Genomic DNA, 23,553 nt, shown 5'->3' with positions numbered 1-23,553 from the left:
GATAGTTCATATGTAGTGACATTAGAATCTGAAAGGCCGGGAGGAATTTGATTCGAGTGAATGCTAAGACTGGGATTATCATCTATGAGGGTTGAGGCGATGTTTGTAAAGAAGTGATTGAAATTGTTTGCAATGCTCTCAGCGTCTTCGATGGTTGTGTTATTGTCAGTAATGATTTTTTGAGGAATTTTATGAACTTTTTGGTTCCTGTTTGAGATTTCGTTTATGACGTGCCATGTTTTTTTGGAGTCGTTATGAGCATTATGTAGTTGTGTAGAGTAGTATTGTTGTTTTTGTTTTTTTTATGATTGAGTTTAGGTAGTTTCTAAATAAAATGTATTCGTTCCGTTTGGTGTGGTTCTGTGCTTCGTTTTTGGATGTGCAATATTTTTCGTGATTTTTATAGATCTTAAAAAGTTTGTTTCTGTGTTGTATTGAGATTATTAGTCCGCGCGTAATCCACGGTTTTATGTGTTTGTGCTTACTTTTTGGCGGTGCTATTGTTTCTTGACTTTTTTTAATATAATTTTGAAGTATTTCATAGAAGGTATTTAAAGCCAAATTTGGGTTGTCATTAGATAGGACAGCGATCCACGATTCTTCGTTCAGTAAGTTATTTAAAGTTGAATAGTTGATTTTAATCATTGCTTTGTTTTTCGGTTCAACAGAGATGGATAAATTTGGTGTATGATGGCCGTAAAAGGTGGGATAGTGGTCAGTTATGTCGATTTTTAATGTAGCGGATTTATGTTGGAAATTTTTGTGTGTTTTTAGAAATATATGGTCAAGACATGTATCGTTTGGATGATTAGGTCTGGTAGTGTTGTTTATATATGATAGGTATCCTGTGGAGTATAGAACATTTAGATATTCGTTTGCGGTCGGATTTAATACAGCGTTTTGTATATTTATGTTAATATCACCCATAAAAAATGCAAAATCGAATTGATTAGAGCTGTTATTGTTGATAAAAGTTTTGATTTCTTGTGTAAACAAAATTGGGGATAAAGAAGGGGAGCGGTATGCTGTTAAAATTGAGTATTTTTTTCCTTTGGAGGAGAAGGTTGCATGGACGGCATTTGCATATTTGAAATGAGTGTTGTCTATGCTAATGTTGGATATGGTGTGTATATTGTAAAATATGGTTATGCCATCGTGAGAGGTGTGTCTAGACGGAATTGAAAAAGTAGTGTAGTTTGGTAAGTTGAAAGGGGTACATTCACGCATTTGTGTTTCAGTGAGTGCAATAAAATCAATTTGGAAGGTTAACGAATTTAAAAGGATACAGAAATCATCAAAATTTTTTCGAATGCTTCTGATGTTCATGTTTAGTATGTTGAAAGATGTGTCGTAGAAAAGTGTGTTTACATCTTCAAAATTGTCACATTCAAGAGTTTCAGGGATGCTGTTTTCTTCTGAAGGGGCCATTTTTAGTTGAGTCCGGAGGTCATCTTTGAAGGTACAGGAGGGAGTCCAGGTTATTGAAGGGGTATGTCGCTCGCGTCTCTGATGTATATAATTGGAGTATCCTTATTTTTGCGGAGAAGGACGTTCCCGTTCTTCGTCCACGCGTATTGGTAACCCATCGCCTTTGTTGCTCTCGCTAGCCAGAGTAATTGCTTGTTTTGTGGCGTCAGCTTTTCATTTATGTAGATAGGGTTTATCGAGGTGGAGTGATTTATATCTTTGGCGGAGAAATATCCCGCTTTCTTTTTTGGGAAAGGATCCTGTCTTTCAATTCTTTTGTAGCCATCTTTATTGTTATACATTTCTTTAGTGAGTTGGTGTAAATGTTTATTATGGAATTATTATTTAGTAAATCTTCACACCCTATTTTTTTAAAGATGCATTCAATAGGTAATTTAGGATTTTCTTCTTTTTTAGTTTCGATTCCGTTGATTTCGAGCGATGTTTCAAGGCAGTTTTGTAGAGATTGATTTACAACAGATTTTAAATTTTTGTTTTCTTTTTCCACTTCCTTAATTTTTTTGTGTAGTTTATTTCTCTCTACTTCATAGTCATCGATTTTTAGTGAAAGAAAGTCAATGGTCTTGGTGAGTTCGCACAGCTGGTTCTTGAGGTTTTTTACATCTTTTAATTCAGCAGAGAATTTTTTTTCTATAATTTCCGACATATCTTTTTTTAAGCTATCGATGTTTTTTTGGTTTTCAATGTTTTGGATAGCTATTTGAGACATTATGTCTTTTTTCATTACGTCCATTTTTTTTTCTAGGAACTCTATGATTTTATCTTCGCTATCCAGAATGGTTGTCTTGCCTCTGGTGCTGCTCATTGTGTATTTTTTAAAATAAGTTTATTGTTTAATTAGATGTTCTATATTTTTTGTTTAAAGGGTTTCAAAAATATCACACGTTACAATGCAGATTAAAATTAAATTTAAAAGAACAAAAAAAAAAAATGCGGTTGAAAAAAAAAGCAGCAAAGTTTTTTTTTTTTTTTTGGAAACTGTGGGGTTTGAACTGACTTCCCGTATTCCACGGAGAGAATTGGCGAAACGTTTATACCACCAGGCTACTGACCGCCTGTGACGTATCGATAAATAATTATAATATTAATTGTGAGGGCACAGGTCCGTTTGTATTTGTTGTAATAAAAGGTTTTGATTGAGTTTGCAAGGCGGTCACTGTCACTTCAAATTGTCACTTTAATCACTTAAAATTGTAATGACTAGGCCGTTTAGACTAAACTAAATTGGATGAATCACTTCACTGGTTTTTCAGGTAAACACCAACCGTCGGTTGTTTGATTTTGGTGAGATTTTAACTATGAATTTGAGCGATTTTTGTGGAGCGATTATTTGACGTGCGCACTGTTTTAAATGTTGTCGTATATGTGAATATAATAATATAAATGCTATGTTTGTTCTACCGCTGCTTCGAAGAACTTAAATCATTGATCCCTTTGGCACGAATGAACAGTCGAGAGACAAACTTAACTAGTGCCTAATATTATTTGTGCACTGACATTTATCCCATCTATTCTGTTGGTCGAAAGATTTATTTTTTTCGTCTTTCCTACAACATGTTTGCTCCTTCCTTTCCTTGAATATAACCCCCACATAGGATCACCAAATATGCCATAGACACTGAGGAAAACCTCAGATACTTTCTGATGGCAGTTCAATTTGAAACAGTTTTCTAATAGATAATTTCTTTCAGATGTATGGCCGCTATACGCGGGACCTATCAGCGGCAGCAAGAAGCGAGGCAAGAAGACTCAAAAGACTCGACCGCCGAAGGAAGAGAGATGACAAAGCGAGGGAGAGAGAACTCATCAACAAACCAGCTGGACGGTTCGCAAAGGCTTTTGGTAAGCTTTAGCTTCATTATATTCAATCCCCCACCACATTGGCTTCACCAGTTGACAGTGGCGTCCCATCCACAGTTGACAGGTTAATAGGGAATAACATCAGCACTCTGGCTTAACCAGTTGACAGTGGAAACGTCCGTGGCCTTGACAAAAAATGACATTCCGAAAAATCGTAGATAATTTATTCCAAAGCCGTCAGAGAAGCTGCATACATCAAATAAAAAGTATTTTCTAAAGCTATATTAAGAGGAAGCTACAAGCCAAAAATGTGTATATTCTTGGTATTCCTTATATTGTAGGTAATAGGCATTAAAATCTATTGACAAACGGAGTCTAGAAACGTTCGATTTCAAGCAAAAAACTGGTTTTTATTTATTTTGTCAATAATTTTATAAAAAAGTTAGTCAAGTGAAACTATCACAGATAATCTTAGCTATAATACTGTATTTTTTTAAAGTTGTTTCCTTTACGCGTTCATACATTTCTATTGAAAAAAATTTTTTTTAGTAGTGTGCATTTATATTTTTTATTGAGTTATTTATTTTTTTATTTGTATTCTACTCAAGCGAAATGATAGGAAAACCTTCAATTTATCTAAAGCATATTTTAGATAAATTGAAGGTTTTCCTATCGTTTCGCTTGAGTAGAATACAAATAAAAAAATAAATTATTCAAAAAAAATATAATCTATACTAAAAATGTCTATATTCTTGGTATACCTAATATTGTAGGTAATAGGCATTAGAATAGCTTGACAAATGGATTCTAGAATCGTTCGATTTCAAGCAAAAAACTGGAAGAGCGTGTGGAGCGCGCAGGCACATTAAATTGAATCTTATTTATCTCTCCAAATATTAATGCTATCGACTTGGGAGTGGTCTCATTCGATTCAGCACGAATGAAAATATAGTAATTATCCGGCTACCCAAAAATATTAGTTCTGTTTTATCCGGTTACCCTAAAATATTAGTTCTTTTTTATCCGGTTACCCTAAAATATTAGTTCTTTTTTATCCGGTTACCCTAAAATATTAATTCTGTTTTATCCGGTTACCCTACAATATTAGTTCTGTTTTATCTGGTTACCCTACAATATTAGTTCTGTTTTATCCGGTTACCCTAAAATATTAGTTCTTTTTTATCCAGTTACCCTAAAATACAGGGTGCGTCAAAACAGATGCAAACAGTGCAGTTTGAAGGGCTATTAAAAAAACCGGCGCAACTTACAGAAATGGGTTTATTTTATTCAGAACATCATGCCGTTTTATGCCTCAAGTCTTGAAGATGACATCAGAAAGATGATGGCCGACGGGTATAGCGGCGATTTAGTCCCGAATTCGGTCCTTGTGTTCTTCTAAGGTGTGAAGAAGTACACATCAAGAAGTCGAAAATTGCAGCCGGAAGGCCCGCTGGGTGGCGACGAAAGAACGGCCATTTTCAAGAATCGGTGTTGTCCGGACCAAACCATGGTAACGACTGAAAACGGCACGACCCTCCCGACACAATGAGACCCCTCCCAGGTTCGTACCCCCACCACACGGGATGTACCTGCCTTTCAAAATTGCACTGTCTGTTTTTCTACATTAGGCAATATTCAAACATAATTTTCATGGTGACCGGATAAATCATCACAATGATAATTCATCACATCTTTAAAAAGTTATATAAAGTCATGGAAAGTGATGAAACAAAAACTTTATGAACTGGGTTAAGTAGGTTATATTAGGTTAAAAAAAAATTTTTTTTGCAATGTTTCTAATGACTTTATATCACTTTTTAAAAGTGTGTTGAATTGTCACTGTGTTGAGTTATCATGGAACCAATTTCATATAGGTATTAGTAAAAAAACGTGGCTCGCCATAATTTACAATATAAACACATAGGCAGAGGTGTGTATTGAGTATAAAATGCAACATGCTCAGTAGAAGATTAAGGCTCTGTAGTCCTCACGAGTGAAAAGGACGCTCTTCATAGCCTTTTGCACCACCCTGTACACATGCGAGCTCTGGGCAAACTTCAAAAAAGAGCAATGGAAAGGCTTCGGGTGCAATATAACAACGCTTTCCGATTGATGTTCGGACTCCTCAGGCACTGCAGTGCCTCCTCGATGTTTACAGAAGGGCGAGTTCCAGAATTTACAGCTCTATTAAGAACCAGGATTGCAGGACTGAGGGGAAGGATAAACCATTCCAGAAATATTCTTATCATAGAATCCCGTCTGACTTCAGGATGGAGCATTGAAGACCATTGGAGAAAGATACTTGCTCCCTCAATCTTAGATCCGATGGATTCCCATGCTTCTCTGCTTTAATCTCATTTTTAATTTAATTTTAATTTTTTTATCTATTTTTCTATGATGTAAATATTATCTGTACTTATACCCTCTATGGGATGTGTGGGAATGCACTCACCTCCCCACATCCTGGAATAAAGAATTTTATTATTTTTATAATTCGTTTTTGACCACTTTCAATTCCACTCCAATTTTACATGCATATTTTGCATACTGGATTTATATGTTCAAGTTCTTATCACTAAAGCACTTAGCAGTAGATAATAAAATTAAGCAGAAATGTAAACAATGATAAAAAGAGTGCACACATTTTTGGTGTGAAAAACGTGTAAACTTTCGACATATATTTCCTCACCAATTCCTGCTGTTGTATTTTTTATGTGAATACCTAGTAGTCCGTATTCACATACAAACTCCGGAGGCAGTAAGGCTTTGGCATCCCTAATTGGGGTATGTTGTGAAGCTGAAGGGAATAGGGAGGAGATGGATATAGGTAGGAGAAAGATTGGGTATCCTTTTTTATGTGGTATTTTAATTTTGTTTTATGTGAAAACTATTCTGAACCAGTGCGATCATTTTATTCCCAATGTCGAGAAGAAGGGGAGATGGGAGGAGAAATGGTTATAAGAACCTAGCTATAAATACGGCTAAAGCGAAATTTTATTTCTGAATGGTGTTCTCACCGGGACAATACTCTGAGTATATCGCTCTGAATATCCTGTGCTCTCTTTGATCTGCAGACCTTAATGCAATATTTTTCTGCAGGGTTGGTTTGGAGGAACACATTCGCCAAGTTGGGAGAGGACTGGGTCTTTTTGGCTCTTCTGGGAATCATCATGGCATGCCTCAGCTTCATGATGGATCGCGGCATATCCATGTGCAACAACGGTAAGGCTGCCAAACTAACAAACTTAAAACATTTTGAAAATATTTTCCCACCATTCTTACAGCAAGAAAAATGAAATCTCTTAACCCTTCAGTACTTTCATCACTTTTATACAGTATGCAATGTTTTCTGTGTATTTTTTTGAAATGCGCTATATACATCTTATTTTTTAATTTTCCGGAAAAAAATTCTGTTTTATAAACTAGATAAAATTATATTTCCCGTGAATGCATTTAAAATAAACATTACTGTTTCTAAATAATAAAATTTTAATAGCAAACTTGAAAAAAATGTTGTCAAAAACGTTAACCACATTTTAACTCCAATCATGGAAAAATTGAGAGAACTCGATATGTCGAAAACACTTTCGTTCTGTTTGGGGAATTTGTAAGAAAAGTGTACCTTAACTTTTATCTCGTTCATGTAATAAAAAAAGTATAATTTTTAAAGTTAAACCGATTGTTACGATAGCGGCGCGAAATATGAATTATTAATTTTGGCTATTTTTAGGATAATGGATTCTAGTATAAATATATGTGGCAAGCTGGAAATAATTATTATTTCTCTTTCTAACGTCAAAAATCTTCTAACGTCAAGTATTTCCGCATGATAGAAAAATTATAAACACACTTTTACAAAATGTGGACGCCCGGTCATATATGACCCCCAAACGCTGGAGGGGTTTAATAGAGAAATTGAAAGTTCCATCAAATGAGATCTCTAAAAAGATTGCCTAGAAAGACAGTGTACGATCACCTAAATAGTCGGAATACTACGAAAATATGCAAAAAATAGATACATTGAATAAAGAATTGCGCAGTAGGTTTGATCTCATATCATTGATGGAAGTGGAATTTGGAATTAGGAACATGTTTTTTTCACAGGAGACCCCGAGGAAATACAATTCCCTCAGGCCCTATGTAATCTTTGGTATTTTTAGGGAAAGGAAGGAGAGGAAGATCTGGAAAGAAAAAAGGTATGAGGGGTGGGTAGGAACAAACGCATCCGCAACAAAGACAAACCTCTTCCCATGAACCCGGGCACCCCTGCTAAGTCACCAAACGTAGCGAACCACGTAGGGTGACTCCCAAATTCAAACGTCAAACTTGGTGTGAAATTTTTCACAATTTGCAATAGTATCGAGAGGTGTATAAAATTCACGATACTTTTGTGTGAAGACTAATATCTAGCTTCTTCCGTTCTAATATCTACCTTTCCGGAGATATGATTTGTTGGTATATATGCATAATGTATGTCTCATTAGACTGTTATATACAGGTCTGATGGTTATAATTTAAGAAAACTGAGTGAAACATTCAACGCATAGTTTGTACCAAATTTGTGTTAAAACTGGAATTCCTCAGGACTCGCTACCGAAACCCATTCAATGTTTGGTTTTACTTTTTCTTCGAATATTTCCCGCTATAGTAGAAATTCAACCAATATAACCTCGCAATTTGTTATCTTTTTCTTGCATATTATTGCTTAGCAGTAGTAAAGAAAATTGCTCCATTCAAAAACTTTTCAGTTTTATTAAAACAGGTGTTCCACAGGGCTCTGAGCTGAATCCTCTTTTATCTTTGTTTTCGCTTTTTTTTCCACTGTACATATTTTTACGAAGCTGTTGTAAATTATAATGATGATTTTATCTTTATATTGCCTCTTATCTGTGGAAAAAAGACACGTGAGTACCGATTGAAATACTATTATTGTTTGTATTGGGATCACATTGATTGACGTTTTGACATAGAATAGTTACGCTAAGCATAATATGTATTTTAATTTATACTTTTTATTGATTTATTTACATTGTAGAGCACTCCAACCGTTGTATGGAAATAATACATTTATAGATATGATTTGAGATTTTCACAACCAAAAGTATTATAGTGATTTATTTTTTTGGCTCATCTCTAGCCAACGTTTCGGACAGCATTTCAGTGTCCATCGTCAGGGGAGATATGTAAAGATTGTGGTGAAGTGTGTGCTTATGGATGTGGACGTGATACCATTCGGGATGTGACAAGGTTTTTGTAGGCCAGACAGAACGGACGATCTCCAAAAAGAATATCAGTTTAGGATTACTTACTTATGTGTTTTGGGTAAAACAGATCCTAAAGGACTCTCAATATCAGAAGGTTGTTTTTAATAAAAGAATATTGAAATTCACTGAGTTTATTTGGACACATTGTTATACGCGACAATAAATTTTATGTGGACGATTCTAGAATGTAGACGGTAATCTAAAAGGCACAACCAGTTGAGACAAAAGGAAAATCAAGAATCATTCAGTCGGCAGACTGACAGACCGTTGTGTTGTACACAGAATGTTGCCATAATAAGGAAATTAACTTAATAATTATTTTGTGCTGTTCGCTGGTAAGTCGCTGGTAGGTCGCTGATAGGTACCGTCTACATCAGAAAACTTTCGAGCATGTAAACTATGCCATCCTGACAAATCTGCACTTAGTTGAAACCAGCCATTACTTTGGATTTGTTCCTGAAATTCTGGGAAGACCTAGAACACAGTAAGAGACAGCTCAATAGTTCTTGGTATCCGACAATTGACAGCTACACCGAAACTAAACTCAAAAAACCATCTGAAATTATAATGTATTACCAGCTCTCAGAGGATTGGAGTTGGCGACACGTATCACGTCTACATTCATAAGTACACACTTCACCACAGTCTTTACACAGCTGCCCTGATGATGGACACTGTAATTGTGTCCAAAACGTTAGGAGGTACCCCAAAAATAAATCTCTATAAAATACATTTTTAATCGATCGGAGAGTAAAAAAGAGTTAGGCGATATTTAGAATTCCAACAATATGTTTGAACTAATCTTTCCTCTTTATTTTAGGTCAACGCTGTTAAGAATTGATTTAATTATTTTTGCTTGTATAATTATGTTTTAATTTGAACATTTCAGCTAGGATATGGATGTACAGAGACTTGGCTGTGGGCTTTATCCCCAAATACCTTGCATGGGTATCTCTTCCCATCATCCTCATTCTGTTCTCAGCGGGCTTTGTGCACATAGTTGCACCTCAGGCCATAGGTAACAGTATAATTATTCTTCTTTTGTAATTGGAGATTAGACGACTATTAGGTGACTGAATCAACCTAAAGCCCTTCGGTTCTTACATGATACTTTCAGGGATTCTTCCCAAGGGTTCTTCAAAGTGTTCTGGTGTCTTCACAACAACAAGCACACACCCGCTTTTCATCAAACCTTGGATGCTTGGTCCCTAAAACTAGAACCACATTCGCTCAACGACAATTCGGGTTCATCGCTCCTATAATATACAATGCATTGAGCACCTATTTCCCTTTTTACTATCCGTGTTCAACATTGACTATTTGAAAGGGGATGAGCTTTTTTTAAAAAGAATTCATGATCCTAACACTGTATTCATATAATATTTCATACGTTTTATTATTTTATTAGAACTAAACTTCCTAAAAAAGTGTCCTCCTTGAATAAAATATTAACGACTTATTACACATATTCTGTAATAGTAGTTTCTAATTATTTTCTTTCTCCAGGTTCTGGTATACCAGAGATGAAGACTATCCTCCGAGGAGTCAACCTGAAAGAGTACCTGACCTTCAAAACACTGGTGGCCAAAGTAATTGGCCTGACAGCGACACTGGGTAGCGGCATGCCGCTGGGGAAGGAGGTACAGATACTAATGCCATTTTGCGTTTGACCACCGATTGTAACTATCATCATCATGATGGTGATTATTGTGTGCATATTCTGGTATACTATATTGATTGGCCTCTTGAATTGCTGCTCGTCTTATACTCTCTATTCTCTTATTATTTTACAATCAGATTTTCTTGTACTTCCTTTTTTTGTTCTCCAGTTTCCGGAACTCGAGAGCAGTGTCCAAACAATGGGTTATTTCACCAGTATTGTTTTACTTCTGTGTTTTTTAAATTCCCTTTAAGCTTTCTCTTTTCTGTTGAATTATCAATGTTACTTATGACAAATTTACTTTCATAGACCTTTGTCAAATTAAATTTCTTCTTCGTCTTCAATGGGTGCTTTTATAATTCCCACGACACATAATAATTTACACATCAAAACAGTAAACGTATGTTCTCTTTCACAATAATGCTAAATGTAATACTGTTGAAAATGGGACAAACCATCTGCCGTCGCCGTGCCATAGCCATAGGAATTATAAAAGCGTCCAATCTATCTGATTCCTAAATTTTATTATTTTGTCCTTGTTTTCAGGGTCCATTTGTCCACATTGGTTCCATGGTGGCCTCCCTCCTCAGTAAGTTGGTGACCTCCTTCCAGGGGATCTACGAGAACGAGTCCAGGACCTGTGAGATGCTGGCCGCGGCGTGTGCTGTGGGAGTGGGCTCCTGCTTCGCCGCGCCTATCGGAGGTAACTGACTCAACTTACAGTCCTTCGATCCATGTGGCTCTTGCATGATCCTATCAGGGACCCTTTAGGCTTCCTCAAGTGTCCTACTTGGGTTGTCTCGCAGTTGGTATTCTAACATTGATTCCATGAGTCCTCCTAGAGCCATTCAATGAACTTTTGTGGTTATTTTATTGTTTTGTTAATTCGTGAATTCTTCCAATGTTTTCTCATGATATTTTTAATGTATCTTTTCCTAATATTTTCCTACTAAAGATATGGTGATATGCGAATGCGGTGCAATGCAGGCCACTAAACATCGTGGTCATCGAATGCACTCTCCATTCATTCCCCTGCGGATCAGGTCCGCAGGGCGACTTTTGAGGCCCTCGACTGGCTTGCAGACCTAGATGTTCCCCCCTGATTTCCCCACCATAAGAAAGAAGACATGTTTTTCCAGTGTCCTTTCAGGGTTCTACTAGGGTCTTTATTCTTCTTGCAGGGTTCTTCTTATGTTATTCCAGGGTTCTTTTTCTGTCATTCCAGGGGTCTTCTTGCGTCCTTCTAAAGTTCTTCTTGGGTTTTTCCTGATTTCCTTTTGGGTCTTTCCACGGTTCTCGAGTCCTTCCAGAGTTCTTCTTGGCTCCTTCTAGGGTTCTTCTTGGGTCCTTCCAGAGTTCTTCTTGGGTCCTTCTGGGGTTCTTCTTGATTCTTCCAAAGTTCTTCTTGGGACCTTCCAGCGTTCTTCTGAAGTTATTCTGAGATTGCAGAAGTTCCCTTAGGTTCCTTCTGAAATCATCCTTTTCCTTCCAGTGTTTTTTCTGAATCCCTCAAGGGTCCTTCTTTCTTGCACTTGATGAAATTACTAATATTCGTCGTTTTTGTTTCAGGTGTTCTTTTCTCCATTGAAGTAACTACAGTTTACTTTGCTGTGAGAAATTACTGGCGTGGATTTTTCGCCGCTGTTTGTGGAGCGACAGTGAGTTTATTTTATTAAAATTATTTGTTGAAAATATGAACAAATATTTTCATATTCACATTCTTAAACCATTTTTTCATCTAGGTTTTCCGACTGCTGGCAGTATGGACTGGCGGAGCTCACACGGTGACGGCCATGTTCCCCACCAACTTCGCCATGGACTTTCCCTTCGACCCTCAGGAGCTAATAGCCTTTGCATTCATGGGGTAATTATTATTGTCACAAGTCCTCATTGTACACAAGTAAGCATTGACGTAAATACAAAGACGTGTTATATTCATAATAATCGAACAAAAATTATGACACATTCTTGTTTCTAATTCAAATCAAATAACAAAATGCACAAGAAAAGAATATCCACAACGAATTTGTGTGAATGAATAAAATGGCTGCAAAGCTTACATTGCTAACGTTGGCTAAACCTTATGAGATCTTCACAACCTCAAAACTTTAACCCAAACCTTAAGTCCCCGAGCAAAGCCGGGTCAGCTAGTAGATATATAAAAATACAGGCAAAATTAAATAGCAAATGAACGGAACGCATTAGAAAGAGATAGTCATTCAAAGAATATCTTGACGGGTAAAATGGTTATATTATTATGAACGCCCCTCGTTTCTCTTGCCTCCTCGCAACACCAGTTGCGAGCTTAAAGAGGCCCACTGATGGGTGAGTATGTCCGCAGCAAGCATGACGTCACAGGCGAGCGACTAGAATTTTTGAATCAACGGCATGCACAGACTGCTCGCCGTGCACATGCTCACCCATCAGTGGGCTGCTTTTACCCTAATTTTTGATAAACAAAGCGAGCGAGCAGAGTCGTAGAATACGACGTACTGTCACTAGGTTGTCCTTCATACTCATTTGGGTTTTTTTTTTTTCTGTTTTAAAAATAAAAACAAAGATTCCCGGGTTACGAATATTTGTGTATTTGAAAATATCCTACTAGCACTACAGTAAACGGAAAATGTTGCTTGTGTTGTGATGGAGGAATTAGCCAGCCGAGGAATTGAACACACTACGCCTGGATGGGATGATGTCAACTCAGCCACTGACCGGTTTGTTTCTGTGTTCGCTGTGAATAATTATATTTAGAGCGACGTGTTTGTAGCCAGTGACAGCTTGTCTGACCGACGGGCTTATGTGCGATATTAAACGCAGTAAATCACCAGTTTGTCCCCTGGACCCAGTTCAGTGCAAACACGCGCGCTGTCTCAGTAAACTATCTTCCCTTTTAATTTATCTAAGCTGGTAACTACCTGATGCAGCTAATAGTTATATTAACAAAACACTGCCACCACATACACCTGTCACATGCAGCTGTTAGGGCTGGAAAGCAATCACTAATAGCTATGTAAAAGATGCCGTTGAATGAAATTTCTGAAACGGTGTATTTAATTCCTCTTAAGACATTTTTTGTGTACATAATTATCTTCCCAGGTGTTAAGAATGTCTGAATGAGAAGATTGTACTGTAATTGGATGAATAATTATTAATAAAATTAAACATGGGAGATGAACCTATGACCTGGGTGCTTACTGGAGATATACAGACGATCTACATATCAACAACAATATTTTTATTTATTTTATAAATTAAAAAAAATTAAAATTTTGATTGTTTTCTCAACTCCCATACTTGGCTCATGCCCGTATTATAGTAATCGTACATGATTTATGTAAGATTATCAATAATAAAACATAACGGAAAAGGAAATTGCTATGGTAAAAGAAAAATTTAAAAAATGTATATTATTATAGAAACCATATTAGAAATAAAGATCATAAAAATAAAATCACTAATGTAAATGCAGTGTTAGGAACTCACATATTCTTTGCAGAAGACTCGTCCCTTTTCAAATAGCCAATGTTGAACATGGATAATAAAAATGTATACATATAGAATTAATTGACTTTATATCGATGAACCAGAATTGTCATTGAGCGAATGTGGTTCTAGTTTTAGGGAGCACGCATCCCAGGTTTGATGAAAAACGGGTATGTACTTGATGTTGTGGAGACACCAGCAGGTTATTTTTACGTATCTAGCACAAGCTTGTCTTAGTAAATAACTGGCGAATATCTAAGATCCTAATTTTAGCAAATAGCTCATTTGAGGGGTAGGTAGGTTGGCATTTAAATATAATTCTCAAAATTAATTTTTGTACTGTACTGGATTGATAATAGATTCAGCACAGCCACCCCATCCCACAATACTATATGTTGCTTACGGATTGGAAAAGGTTAATATAGACACTTCTTAGAGTCTCCAAGTCTAATATTTATTTATTTATTTATTTATTGCATCTCACTATACATAAAACACTTTTTTTCACGTAAAAATCAACCTCACTAGGACTGAGCCTGTATCGAGGTTAACAATTTACATTATAGTGAAGCAAACATAAGAGTAATCACAAACATAAATTAATTCTACATACAAACACAAAATATTTCAAAATTAAAGAAAAAAATAAGTATTAGATGTGTTACCAGATGGCTAATTTGACAGTATATTGTAACAATATTTGAACCATAACTAATCATTAATCATTATTCAAAAGAAGAAGCAAAGTAGATAATAAAGACAGATAGGGTGACATTAAGTTTATATGTACAGGGTTTTCCAGTAAGAGGTGTTATTTTGAATAGCCCGCTATTTCGGTAGATGTTACTTTTGAAGCTGTCATTTTTTGACTTTTGACAAGTAGAAACTATGCCATTAATAAAAATGGAACGACACACGCTTCAACAACGCATTGAAATTCACTTGAGTGAATCAAATGCAAATCATCTTGGGTGATGAGGCCCATTTCCACCTCGTTGGCTTCGTCAACAAGCAAAATTGTCGCATCTGGGGCTTGGAAAACCCAAGAGTTATTGTTGAAAAGCCTCTCTATCCTCAACATGTGACTGTTTGGTGCGGTTTATGGTCCGGCGGAGTCATTGGACCTTACTTTTTCGAAAATGAGACTAGAGCAACAGTTATGGTGAATGGATTGCGCTATTTTTTATGACCGGAATTGGATGGTATTGATCTGGACAACGTTTACTTTCAACAAGACGGCGCTACGTGCCACACAAGCAACGAAACCATTGATCTTTTACGATTGAATATCAAAATAACACCTCTTATTGGAAAACCCTGTAGTTGTATTAACACGGTATGATTATTTATTCTATTCAGAGCCAGGGACTAATTGTGTTCTACTTGTAGGGCGTTGTCTGGACTGATTGGAGCTGGCTTTGTTTGGCTGCATCGTCAATACGTAATGTGGATGAGGGGCAGCAAAAGGCTTAACAAATTCCTTCAACAAAAGTGAGTAACGTAGAAGTAAGTCCTTTCGTACATAGAGATAAGGGGAGCAGCATAACATACAGTGCAGTTTTAAAGGGCCGGTACATCCCGTGTGGTGAGGGTAGGAATCTGGAAGGGGTCTTGTTGTTTCGGGATGACCGTGCCGTTTTCAGACGTTATCATGGTTTGGTCCGGACAACACCGATTCTTGAAAATGGCCGTTCTTTCGTCGCCACCCGGCGGGCATTCGGGTTGCAATTTGCGACTTCTTCCTGTGAGGCTACCTGTAGGAAAATGTTTTTAAACATCAGCCTTACACCTCGGAAGAACTCAAGGATCGAATTCGGGACGAAATCGCCGCTATACCCATCGAGATGTGCCAAAATGCGGTCGAAAACTTCAGAAATCGCATTCATCAATGTGCCGCTGCTGGGGGGAATCATCTTTCTGATGTCATCTTCAAGACTTGAGGCATAAAACGGCATGATGTATCTTGTAAGTAGTGCCGTACTGTTATAAATAAACTGTACTGTTTATTTTGCTACACCCTGTGCTTATAAGCTACGTGACTGTGATGCAACAAGTTTCCTACTGATATGCTACTCTTTAATGCTGATTTCCATACAAGGCGCTACCCCAATTATACTGAATTGATAATTTTTTCACATGTAGTTGTGGATTTAATACGATGGGACTCTTTTTTTTACTATAACTCATCTATTTTTATTATCTTTATTATTACTAAATTATAGTATGCTTTGTAAAAGAAAAAAAAACAACTTAGATATATAAACAACAACATTCTCATTTGGCGCATGTAAATTACTCCCCTCCGATAGTTATATTAACTACAGAACTTTTAAATTTTTCCAGCCGTTTCATTTACCCTGGACTGGTGGCCCTCCTCATATCCAGTTTCACATTCCCAATGGGCTTTGGCCAGTACATAGCTGGAGACCTAACTACACACGAGCAGGTAAATAAACACCATTAGCTTCAACGGGAACATCATCATGAGGGGGACAAAAAAAAATGCATTCAGAATGCGAGACGGTTTTCTTTTGGTGTATATGAGATTCATTTTTAAGATACTTAAATAAATATGAAATCGCCTCCGTGTTCCGTGTGAAATTATAAAACATCTTGTTTCAGACCATAACTACCCTGCAAAATACAGAAAACACATTTACGTGTTCTGAGACAAATATAATTTAATCTGGTGGACTCATGTGCAGATTTATTCTTAAGTTAAAACCAGTCTTGTGTTCAGATTGCACGAATAAAATTCCATTTGCTGATTCATCTGCTGACGCATTTCGAAAGAAACCATTCTCGTGTTCCAAGTGCAGTTATAAAATTCTAATTGTAGGACTATGTGCTGCAAAAATCGGACGAAAACCATTTTTGTGTTCTGAGTGTAGCTTAATTAAAGCTCAAGACTCGCACAAAGATTCACTCCCAAGATAAAACCAGTTTGGTTCTGAATGCAGTGATAAATATTCCAATTACGGATTCATCTGCTGACGCATTTCGCAGGAAACCATTCTTATGTTCTAAGTGCAGTTACAAATTTCTTGTTCAGACTCATTTGTGAACAAAAAAACATCTGGTCATGCATTTTCCTTTTTTTCAAAAGTGATATAATTGTTTTTCTTTGAAATCGGTACTTGATAAAATTTATATAACAATATATCTAGAATTCTGACCCCACCACCCCCTTCCTTGCCTGAAAATCTAAGTGCGGCCCACGGGTGATACTACAAAGATGAACGGCCCCTGATAGTGAAATGGTTCCCTACCCCTCCTTACAGGTAAGGCAGCATCTGCTTCCAGCAAGTAAACGGATTTTTTTTGTTCCGTTTTAGTCCTGTTAGTAGAGATATCCCAAAAGTATTTCTATGAAACAACAAATTTTCCTCATAAATGGCACTGGTTTGCAGGTGACGAGCCTATTTGCCAATTTCACCTGGACGGCTGATGAACTGCCGGCAGACCAGGCCGAGATCCTACAGCACTGGACCACCCCACATTCCGGGGTCTACGTCAGCCTCACCGCCTTCGTTGTCTCCACCGTGAGTTGCTATATCCCATTTCATCGTCTTCTCCTTGTCCTACTCGGGACCCGGGGAATCTTATGGGTCGGTGACTCATCGTCTCCAGGTGTCCCTGTCCTATGATACTTCAGCGGCCTCCATCCACAGCAGGTCCAGTCTCTGGAGTTGCTTCTCATTGCTTCTCACAAACTTGGCCTGTGACAGCCAACTGGACGTTGGCTTGACCAAAGCAACTTTTGCGTGACTCTGTCCCTGTATTTTAACAGATTGTTTTTAGCATTGTATGTTTGACCTTACTATTGAAGAATCACCTATTTCAATCTATTTTATTCTTAACTATTTCAGTATTATTTTCTGTATGTTTATGCCTTTTTAAGTGTCTACTGTATGTGTAAAGCAATTAACTCATATTCAACTCAACCATGCTAGGGCCTTTGTAACATGATTAGTTTTAGATAGATAGGATTGCTTGGCATTGAATAAAAGAAGGACGATGATCAATTTACATTTATTCAAAATCAAAAGAACTAGAGACTCTCAAATTGACATGATTAACATAATCTCAAGGGGTGAGCGGCAATTCGAATAATTGCTCGCACCGAAGGAATTTTAATGGTAGCAATAAATAGTTAAAAATGTGACATTGTGTACAAGATTAATATCTGATCTGATTCACAGAAATGGGCGCCATACAGCTCTTAGGAAAGAACTGTAAAAATTTATGAGATAGACATGACGACCAGCGATTACATTCAACTAGCTATATCCGCCATCAGCGTCTCCCGTAAATTATGTCGACTGGAGCAGTTGCCCGAATCCCTCCTGTTGGCGCGATCTCGCTCCATGGCTGTCCGATTGGTACTGGCCTTTGGAAATCGTAAGCTGCGCTTCCTTCTCGAAAACCCATAGAGTAAGAGTACCATAGATGAAGGCGGTCTTTGGATAGAGTTTGTGAAATCTTCTTGAGTCGTAGCGGGGCAAAAGTGAACTGCTACATATGTTAAAGCCAACTATTGTAGTATCTGCTGTAGATTTCACACAACTATTGCTGTGTCTATCGTATATTAAAAATACCTATTTCAGAATTTACTGTATGTTTAAACCACCTATTGCAGTCTGCTAGAGGTTTAAGACAACTTTTCACTGTCCACTACGAGTTGCGCCATCTATTCCACTTTAAATATACTACTAATAAGTTGTAATAATTTACTTATAATTTTTCAGTTTTTCTTGACAATTGTGGCATCCACCATTCCTGTTCCCGCAGGAATATTTATTCCAGTCTTTAAAATCGGAGCTGGATTGGGAAGATTGGTTGGAGAACTTGTTCATGCTACCTTCCCCATGGGACTTCGCTATGGGGGATATATCTCGCCTATATTACCAGGTAAAAAACATTCAATTAACACTTACAAATCAATCTATATAAATGTAAATGTTCGTTTGTTCAAAATCTTAAATCTCCGAAAGCTCTTCACTGATTGCTTTGAAATTTTGACACAACGTTGCATTTGAATACGCGTGAGTTTTTATATATCTGTATGTAACCTGTGACGGGTAAAGACATGCTTTTTTAGAAAAAACAGTGCCATCTGTTGGACGAACATGCTATTTTTTAAAAACACCGCCATCTGTTGGACGAACATTCTATTTTTTAAAAACACCGCCATCTGTTGGACGAACATTCTATTTTTGAAAAAAACAGTGCCATCTGTTGGACGAACATGCTATTTTTGAAAAAAACAGTGCCATCACGGTCTATGACAATAATAACATCTAATATTCAGTAAGGTTATATCGCGCATCGCGCAGTTCAAAAATCCCAGCCGTTGGCTGTTCGAACTCGGGGGCTGCCTCTTTTCGCGTGTCCAGCAGGTCCAGTTAATTTCTTCTTTACCGGCCGATATGCACGGCAGTTGGAGTAGTTTCCCTGTAGGCCGACAGAGCGCACCTCTTACGGTATAAGAGCGAACCATATTAGTGTGGCGCCAATATTTAAATATGCAGTTAACAATACAAAACTATCCACACAATTTCCAATAAGGATTGTTTAGAAAATTGGTGTTATTTTATAGACACTACATCCCAGACTGGAATTTCACAAATGTTCTCCGTTTCTGTATTGTTTAAAATACATTTATTTGAATTTCACTTTTGTTTTTGGTAATGAATGAATGCAAATCTTGGAAGCGGAAATTAACCCACTTCCAGACATCCCATCGAGATGAAATTTGGTAGATAACTCGTTGTCGATGACAATGTATTCTTTCTACTTTTGGTGGCAATCACGCACACACATGCGGACATATATGTATTTCCCCTTGGGGCCTTTGGGGAACCGAGGGGGAGTGGAGGGGAAAGCTGAGGTCACCTCGGTAGACTCTTCCCTCATAGTAGCCTTCGGAGAAGCCAAAAAAAGAGTGACTTCCGATAATAATACCCCTACCACTACAGGATCCCCCTAACTACAGGAACTAAACGCCGGAAAACAAGGGTCTGCACAGGACCTGGAAACAAACACAAAGGATTTAGGTAAAATGAGAGAAAGCACAATGGGGCCCATGGCCGGAGTGCTCATGGGAACTATCCGTGTAACGTCTCTGCTTTATTAAATAATAACAATAACCTACAAATAAAAAAATCCTTTTTTAGGCGGCTACGCTTGCGTTGGAGCAGCGGCCGTGTCCGGAGCAGTGACCCATACGGTCTCCGTGGCCGTCATCGTCCTGGAGATGACCGGCCAGGTAACGCATGTGGTGCCGCTGGTCACGGCCGTGCTGGTGGCCAACGCCGTCGCATCTTACTTCCAACCCAGTGCATATGACTCCATCATCCTGATCAAGAAGCTACCCTACTTACCGGATCTGCTGACCGGACATACTGGTATGTATTGAGGATGCTTGTATGTTTCTATCGCATCAACGGTTGAAATAAAATAAGCCAGTAGTTCTGTCAATAGTAGACCTCGCGTCCAAAAAATAGCGAGGTCTCCGGAGAATATGCAGGCATTCTTATATTATCCTTGTTAGAATAATTTGCAATGCGATTTTGACCTTGCTTCGAAAAATGTATGAAAAAAAAATCAGCATAATTTGGGCTAATGAAACTTTAGGTTCCACTTTTGATTTTTGCGAATGACGCCTCTCAGAAGGTTGAAAAAATATTTTTCTGTTTTATGCTCTGGCCTTCAACAGGTTAATCAATCAAAACCTAAATTTCCTCTGAAATCATAAGATTTGTAAGTAGCAGTGGTAGTAAATGAAATTTTCAGTGAGCTAGAGTGCTAAGATTGAAAAATATGTCATTATTGATGTTGTCGTACTATTTATCAACCTGGCCCACTCCAACCCTTTTTTAATATATTTTTATTATTTTTTATATGTGAATTCCACACAAGAGTCCCAATTGCTCCCTGCTGATCAGAGCCAGTAAGGCTACAGTATACCCAATTGGGACATGTTCTGAAGGGTATGAGGAGGGGAAAGAGGTGGAAGGAGGAAGGTGGGAAAGTGTTAACTCTAATCAAGATAATGAAAGAAATATTTATTTATTTATTTATTACACACCCTAGTGGGCTTTTCTTTAAAAATTTACAAGCATTTTGTATCAGAGTAAACACTTAAAAATTAATACAATAAAGAAGAATGTAAACATAATGGCAAAAATGAATCCACACGCATATAATTGAATTTAAAAGTTTCAACAAAACAAAATATTAGAAGCGGAGAAGTTATATGTCTATTTGTGTCTAGAAGAATAAAAGTGATAGAATATACAACATTTATACTGATTAGTTTTCAAATGAAATATATCACCCAGATCAGAATATTTGTTTCCGAGATTGTGAAGTCTCGGAATCGGAGAATTTGGGAAAGCTAGTGTCCTGGTGTTATTGAAGTAAAAAGGTAAGAAATGTCGGCATAGTTTTTTGGGAACATTGATATTGATACATTGAAGTAATTCGGGACAGTCAATTTTAAAATGTAGTATTCTTTGTAACAGTATTAAATCTGTGCTTATTCTTCTTTCTGAAACTTTCAATAGAGACATTTTATCCAAGAGGTAATTGTAATTTATGTTTTGTATAGGAATATGCAATTTATAATTTATAAACCTTAGGAAACTTCCGTTGAATCTTTTCAATGTTATCTGAATGAATATTGAAAAATGGAGACCATAGCGTAGAGTTATACTCAAGTTGGCATCTGACAAGTCTGTTTGTATATGTGGAGAAAAGGATAGCCACTCAAGCGATTGGTGTTATATATGTATGTAGAATAATTTTCTCGGTTAACCCGCGTAACATAGTCCTTAAAAGGACTTTTTATCTCCTGACGTTACGGACGGATCTCACTGTCCATCTTCAGAGGCCTTATGTCTGGAGTTTTGTCTCAAACTGATTGCTTTCGCGTGTCTGTTCGATCCTGAAATCAAAACCTAAGTGAGTGCTTATCAATTCTTATTATGTCTAGGATGGAGTACACGGGTTGAAAGTGATTTGACGGTGGAGGGGGTAGGGGCGGGGCCGGCAATATCAGGCGGTTTGCGTGTAGGAACCTGATTGGATTGCTTTAAACTAATCAGAGGTACTTCTGAGAATTTTGGAAATGCTGTTTTTGGGGGATTTTGATCGATTATGACTTTCCGATTATCGATTATATATATTTACCATATTATTTAATTGAATAATAAATAATAAAAATATTTGGATGATTTGTATAGTGCCGTTTTTGTGCAAAATCACTTCAAGGGCGCTGTACAAATATATATACAATACATTTCTACAATGATCTATGTTATTACTAACTATATATGGAGATAATATACAGTACAATACTTACCTGGCAGGTCACTTGAGATTAATACTTAATTAATGTTAACTGATTGTTTATTAGCGAAATTTAGATACAGAATTTAGTACATAATTGTAAAATTGGATAAAACTGGACTTACTCTTAGGAATGGTATATTTAATTTAAGAATGGTATATTTAATTTAATACCTATGATTAAAACTTCTTACTGTGGTTTAAAACCAATGAATCTAGATTTCACCATTTATCCCATATTTTTAGGAGCTATAAATTTGACACATTATGGCAAGCGATCGCACAAAACTTTTTTGCAAAACTTGCCATAATATTCCAAAAATCGCTTGGGTGGTTAGTAGTCATTTTATTCACTTTGGACGAGTTCAAAGTGTCCTTTCCAGACAGTAAAAATATGTATTGCAACCACTTTTCACATGGTGCTGATAAGATTGTCCATGTACCACCACGTTGATGTATCGATCTAAAATGTGTAAAACCAACATAAATATGTATGAAATTTTTTTTTAGGCATGTACAGCACAAATGTGGAAGACTTCATGGAAAGACAAGTGAAATACATCTGGAATGGAATCACCTACCAACAGATGAAGGATATACTCAAAGAAAATAAGGTACGCACAATGACCTCCTTACATATTATTTATTAATTTTCTCCTTAAAACGGTTATACACAGTGGCGGCTAGCTCTAAGAACGCACTCCCAAAATTTCAGTCAATCTAAAAATAATAATTATCAATCGATAATAATATAATCGAAACACAAAGCAAATAAGAGTAATAAAAGTAATACTATAAAAGTGTTAAGTTAAATTCAACTGGCTCAAAATGTTTGTTCTTTGTATCACGTGACATAAGTCACGTGGTGTGAGCGAATTCCATATCGCTCATCGAGAAATGTCACCCGGGTACATCAATTATCTAAACGCGCAGAGCGTGGATGTCGACCACAGTATTGAAATTTCTCCGAAACGGAAACGGCACTCGCCGATGCCTCTTAATCTCTTCGGTGAGATGGCGCCACTTTCGTTTACAGTTCGCATACCAATCATTCCAGTAGGTAGGGATAGATTAGAAATATTCTTAGCGCACTGCCCATTTTTGTGAGTACAAGCCGCCACTTGTAATTTTAATAATTTTGAGGTACATGTAAGAATCAAAGGTCATCGATCAATTTTACTATTTTGTGACATGCGTCAAAAGATACTCGCTAAACTGTCGGTAAGTGACGTTAAAAATGTCGATGGTCAATGCAGAATTGTTAAGCAGTTGAGTCGCTCTGTTGATTGGCGTGTTCTGATAGACAGAAGTCCTCGTTTTCGGAGTATAAAAGAGTGCATGGTATCTACCACGAGTATATAGCTACGGAGGTATAATTATAGCTCTGATGCTGGCACTACACAATTGTTCAACTGTCCAACTCCCAACGTTTGGACGATTGTGTAGAGGGGTTCTCATAGATCACGCGCGTTGGCTCAAGTTGGTAGGTTCGAGTTGGCCCGGCTG

At 37.1% G+C, this 23,553-nt stretch overlaps 1 protein-coding gene across 1 annotated transcript in view; it reads left to right on the top strand.

Moving 5' to 3' along the window:
- Positions 1-23,553, top strand: part of ClC-a (chloride channel protein 2) — a 70,099-nt gene that overhangs the window by 29,610 nt on the left and 16,936 nt on the right. The window contains exons 2-14 of the mRNA XM_089649267.1: positions 3,180-3,330; positions 6,388-6,510; positions 9,442-9,570; positions 10,059-10,192; positions 10,759-10,915; positions 11,782-11,870; positions 11,955-12,076; positions 15,085-15,186; positions 16,039-16,141; positions 17,106-17,237; positions 18,444-18,606; positions 19,872-20,102; positions 22,558-22,661. Coding sequence (XP_089505393.1) covers positions 3,180-3,330; positions 6,388-6,510; positions 9,442-9,570; positions 10,059-10,192; positions 10,759-10,915; positions 11,782-11,870; positions 11,955-12,076; positions 15,085-15,186; positions 16,039-16,141; positions 17,106-17,237; positions 18,444-18,606; positions 19,872-20,102; positions 22,558-22,661 — 1,740 coding nt within the window. The remainder of the gene's footprint in view (positions 1-3,179; positions 3,331-6,387; positions 6,511-9,441; positions 9,571-10,058; positions 10,193-10,758; positions 10,916-11,781; positions 11,871-11,954; positions 12,077-15,084; positions 15,187-16,038; positions 16,142-17,105; positions 17,238-18,443; positions 18,607-19,871; positions 20,103-22,557; positions 22,662-23,553) is intronic.

This window comes from Hesperophylax consimilis, chromosome 29 (genome assembly GCF_061612785.1).
Source record: "Hesperophylax consimilis isolate HC1 chromosome 29, BYU_Hcon_1.0, whole genome shotgun sequence".
Classification (NCBI taxonomy): Eukaryota; Metazoa; Arthropoda; class Insecta; order Trichoptera; family Limnephilidae; genus Hesperophylax; species Hesperophylax consimilis.
Note: the sequence above shows the minus strand (reverse complement) of the source record. Positions and strands in the feature narration are given on the sequence as shown.